Genomic DNA, 5,761 nt, shown 5'->3' on the forward strand with positions numbered 1-5,761 from the left:
GGAGGATGGGAAAGAGGAGGAGGAATCTGAAGATGGAAGTTTTATTTTGAATCTGTTGTGTTTAGAAGGTATAATGTACATTCTAGGGAAAAATCACTCATCATTGGAAATGAGAGTTCTCTAAAATAAGACAGAAATCAAACCTGAGACTTAAGTTGTAATCTAAACCATTAAAGGGCATGAAGTTTTCATATGTGTAGACATACAATCATAAAATAAAACAATCCTCAATGAGTCTTAGAGAATATTGAGACACACAAAACTGTCAGAGTTGAACAAAATTCATAATTTCTGAAACCACATAACAAGATGGCAAGTAAGAGAAAAACAAAAACATTTTGTATCTCAGGCAAAAGTAGAATTAAAAGGATTAAATAATGAAACACACAAAAGAAACCAAAGAATGAAGTTATTTATTGCTATAGAAATTCTAGCTGTTTGAGATAGAGATAATGGGATGAATATGAGATTATTGTAAAACACTTGTCTTACATATACATTCATTTTTCTTTTAATTTTACAATTAGTCTACTATTATTCTTACAGGTATTACAGGAAAATCATGCCTGGACACAACCAGACCATCATCTCCCAATTCCTCCTTTTGGGCCTGCCCATCGCCCAACAACACAAAATGTTGTTCTTTATCCTGTTTCTGGCCATGTACCTCACCACCATCCTGGGGAACCTCATCATCATCATCCTCATTTACCTGGACTCTCATCTCCACACACCCATGTACTTGTTTCTCAGCAACTTGTCCTTCTCTGATCTCTGCTTTTCCTCTGTCACAATGCCCAAGTTGCTGCAGAACATGCGGAGCCAAGTTCCATCCATCTCCTATGCAGGCTGCCTGACACAAATGTACTTTTTTTTGTTTTTTGCAGCCCTTGAGAACTTCCTCCTTGTGGTCATGGCCTATGACCGCTATGTGGCCATCTGCTTTCCCCTTCATTACACCAGCATCATGAGCCCAATGCTCTGTGTGAGTCTGCTGATGCTGTCTTGGGTACTGACCACGATGTATGCCACGTTACAAACTTTGCTCTTGACTAGGTTGTCTTTCTGTGAAAACAATATGATCCCCCATTTCTTCTGTGATCTGTCTGCTCTCCTGAAGCTGGCCTGCTCTGATACTCACATTAATGAGTTAATGATAGTTTTCATAGGAGGGCCAGTTGTGATAGTCCCATTTCTACTCATCATAGTGTCTTATGCCCGTATCGTCTCCTCCATCCTTAAGGTCCCCTCAACTCGTGGCATCCACAAGGTCTTCTCCACTTGTGGTTCTCACCTATCTGTAGTGTCACTGTTCTATGGCACAATTATTGGCCTATATTTAGGACCCTCTGCTAATAACTCCACTCTGAAGGACACTGTCATGGCCATGATGTACACAGTGGTGACTCCGATGCTGAACCCTTTCATCTATAGCCTAAGAAACAGAGACATGAAAGAAGCTCTAAAAAAAGTGCTTCAAAAGAAATCTCTTCTCTGATGATGATAACCATCTTTGAACTTTTTATAACACAATCAAGTAGATATATTGATAGGTGTACTAGCTTTACCTAATTTTTTCTCACTTTAGCCTATTCCATTAAATGAGCATTCAATATATTTCTTATGTAAAATGTGTATTCACTAGGAATCCCACTCTGCCTCCATTCAAGAAAACTACTAAATAAGAATTGGTAGTGAGAATTTTCATTTCTTTAAGACCATATAAACATTTTCTTTTCTTTTTTTCTTTTTCTATTTTTTTAAACATTATTTTACAAAGCAAAGATAAAAGGAAAAAATTTTTAAACATTTTTCAATAGATATACAAATACATTTCTGTCAGTGCTTGGCTCTTTTTTTTAAGATTTGATACTCTGCATTAAGGTCTTACTAGTTACAATGAGCAAAAAGTACCTGTAAAACAGGATGTAACCCGGAATAATTAGTCACCGTTTTTTTTTTTTTGTTGTTGTTGTTTTGTTTTGTTTTTTTTTTGTTTTTTTGTTTTTTTTTTTTTTTTTTTTTTTGGTGTGTAAGGATTGAGCATAAGTAATATATTTTCATTGTAATCCAGGTGTGAAAGAAAAGGCAGTTTCATATTGTCCATAGCTGCAGAATGTAAATTACTTCCTCTTCCAGAATAAGTGTGATTTTGTCATCTGCAGATTATTCTACATATGTATGATATTTGAAATTCTGTGTTCTCCTGGCTAGTATAAAAATATAAGATCCCCAAGAGGGGATAAAATAGCTGCTGTTACTGCTACTGCTACTGTTTCTTCTCTGTTTCTGCTGTTCCTGGTGACTGATGTTGCACTTACTGTTGCAGATCGGACATATCATGTAACAAAAAATCAAAATTGTCGCAGGGACCGTGGTGTCCCTAATCAGCAGAAAGTGAATAGCAAATTCAATATACTATTTTCCCTTAGCCTTATTTCTCTCCTACTAAGTTTATCAGGGTTAGAATAGATAAGAAATGAGAAAGTAGAAATAAAAGCTCATAAAGTAGCAAAAGTATGGTAATAATTGCTCTTTTGCTATATATTTCTAAATGACATCTCCAGTCCACATATAATTAAAATGTGTTCCAGGATCTTATTGTATTCAGAAGTTTGCATTGTCTGTGGCCTCATTTTTAAAATATGTTTTGTAACATGATTTCCACATTCAGCACAAAAAACTCACCCTTTCTGATACATGGTAAAGTATCCCACATATAGCATCCTATAGAAAATTGCACACAATTTTATACCAAAGTGGTCTCCTTCTTCTAGTTCATTTTTCTATTTCTGTAATATTTTCAGAGATGTCCTTAGCAAAAATAAATTTTGGTAACACTGTTACTATAGTATTATAGTTTGTATATTCCTGGTAATTATATAATGCCCACATACTGTAATTTTGTTCCACTTATAAACAATGAACTAGAGGCAAGTTGCACCATTTTAAGGATGAAAATATTTTGTTCATTTGTACATTTTTAAGTTTTGGATTTAAAAACTTTATAGATATGTTTATTTTATTCTTCATAAAAGGCAATTAGAGAAGGTAACCTAATTTGTTCTGTGACTGGAAATGGGGGAATTGACAACCTTCCATATCAAACATTGTAAAGATCTGAACCCATGTATGAGGCAAGACTAGGTGAATATACAGGTTCTTTTCACTTTCTCTCATACCTGAAAGAAGAGATCCACCATCCTCTTGGCATCAGGATGACATGGGTTAGGCTTCCGTTTATTTTTTATTCATTTCTTCTGCTGCCTCTTCTTATAAAAGACAGACCTACCCCATTTCATCACCGTATATTTATTGGTAGGCCCTATGTATTTGTGTGTGTTTTTCAGCTTCCACCATATCCCCCTGATGTCCTTCTTGTCTTCCCAGAGGCTGACAGAGGTAGAGTCCTATAGCAATTAAATCCAATTAGGAACCTTGAACTCTTTATGTGCTTCCCACGTTTCATCATTATTTTTTAATACTTGTCTTGACAGATGAAGTATATCATTGGGGTTAGGCTTTGAGATTTTAAAGATTTATCTGATTTCTAATTCATCTCCCTTATTCTTATTTCTTCTTAAAGGCATAAGTTTGTTACAGAAAACCACAATCAATGAGTGCACAGAATAAGTAATTCTTTGATTCCCAGTCCCAGATGATATGTTAACAACACAACTTCTGCATTTAAGGTTTAGGATAATTATAGAAGATAGGATAGAAAAACTGTAAGATCTAAAGGATCAGAAAGTGAGAATATGTCTCTTATAAATATCAGGAAAGGTATACCCATAGAGTCTTAGGAATATGGGTGAAACAATTACAATAAATATGCTAACTTGGAAGGGGAGAGCTCCATGGATGCTCAGTGCTATAGAAAGAACTATATGTAAGTTAGAAATACTGAGAGTAGGCGAATTAGTCTTCTCCAGGAAATATAACCCCAATTTGTTATTCAAAATCAAATTGTCAGATTGTCAGCCATGAAATTACATATTTTTGTATTTAGTAATCTATATGTATTATACACTTTTAAGAATTAAAGAAAATGTGGCTCAAATTTGAGAGAGAACAAGGGGGTTATTTGAGTGAAGTAAAAAAAAAAGAGATAAGAAATTTTAATTCTATTTTAATTTCAACAACTAGAACAATTATTAAAAATAAGCATGAAGTCTCCTAAAAATTAAAAAAAGAATAACATTATACTGCAACTAAATGTCATTCATTTTGAGTAAATATTTTAAGTCAACATAAACCAGATATATGTACACCTACACACTCATAGTGAAACAATTAACAAATGTCAATTTATTGACTCAGTTTATATGTTTGACATTTTTATTGGATATATTATATTTACATGTCAAATATTATCCTGTTTCATGGCTCTGCTCTGGAAAATGCTTATCCTATCCTCTCTCCCCTGCTTCGAAGAAGGTGTTCCTCAACCCAACCATGCAACCATCCTGAATTTTGGCCCTCTCATTCTCCTACACTAGGGCATTAAGACTTCACAAGACCAAGTGCTTCTCCCACTGATACATGACAGGGCCATCCTCTGTTTCATTTGGAGTTGGAGCCATGAGTAGCTCCATGTGTACTCTTTGGTTGGTGGTTTAGTCCCTAGGACCTCTGGGAGGTCTGGTTGGTTGATATTGTTGTTCTTCTATATGGTTGCAAACTCCTTCTGCTCCTCCAGTCCTTTCTCTAATTTCTCCATTGGGAATCCCGTGCTCAGTCCAATGGTTTGCTGTGAGCATCTGCCTCTGTATTTGTCAGGCTCTGGCAAAGCCTACCAAGAGACAGCTATATCAGGCTCCTGTCAATATGTATTTCTTGGTATCTGCAATATTGTCAGGGTTTGGTGGCTGTATATAAGATAGATCCCCAGGTAGGGCAGTCTCTGGATGACCTTTCCTTCACTTTCTGCTTCACAATTTATCTCTGTAATTCCTTCTGTGAATATTTTGTTTGCCCTTTTTAGAAGGATGGAAGCATCCACACTTTGGTCTTCCTTCTTCTTGAGCTTCATGTAGTCTGTAAATTGTATGTTGGGTATTCTGAGCTTTTGGAACAATATCTACTTATCAGTGAGTGCATAACATGTTTATTCGTTTGTGAATGGGTCACCTTACTAAGCATTATATTTTCTAGTTCCATCAATTTGACTAAGAAATTCATGAAATCATTGGTTTTTTATTTATTTGTTTATTTTTATATTTTATTGGATATTTTCTTTACTTACATTTCAAATGTTATCCTTTTTTCATGTTTTCTTTCTGAAATTCCCCTATCCCATCTCCCCTTCCCCTGCCCCCATTAGAGTGTTCCTCATCCACACACTTTCTCCCAACTCTCTGCCCTGGTATTCCCTTACCCTGGCATATTGGGCTTTCATAGGGCCCAGGACCTCTCCTCTCATTTATGCCAGATAAGGGCATCATATTTGGCTGGAACCATGGGTCCCTCCATGTATACTCTTTGGTAAGTAGTTTAGTCCCTGGGTGTTCAAGGGGGTCTGTTTGATTGATATTGTTTTCCTTCCTGTGGGTTTGCAAACCCTTTCAGCACCTTCAGTCATTTTTCAACTCATCCACTGAAAACTCCACTCTCAGTCCAATGATTGGTTATGAGCACCTAACACTCTATTTCTCAGGATCTGTCAGAGCCTCTCAGAAGACAAGTATATCAAGGACCTGTCAGCATGTACTTCTTGGCATCCACATTATTGTATGGGTTTGGTGACAGTATACAGGATGGA

General features: G+C 36.0%; 1 protein-coding gene across 1 annotated transcript; it reads left to right on the forward strand.

Moving 5' to 3' along the window:
• Window positions 1–562: 562 nt before the first annotated feature.
• On the forward strand, window positions 563–1,498 carry LOC308426170 (olfactory receptor 1468-like; the record flags this gene model as incomplete). Its single annotated transcript, XM_080923929.1, has 1 exon — window positions 563–1,498. One exon carries the CDS (start codon window positions 563–565, stop codon window positions 1,496–1,498), a length of 936 nt encoding a protein of 311 aa, XP_080780055.1.
• Window positions 1,499–5,761: the final 4,263 nt, after the last annotated feature.

This window comes from Micromys minutus, assembly GCF_963924665.1.
Source record: "Micromys minutus genome assembly, chromosome: 10".
NCBI lineage: Eukaryota > Metazoa > Chordata > Mammalia > Rodentia > Muridae > Micromys > Micromys minutus.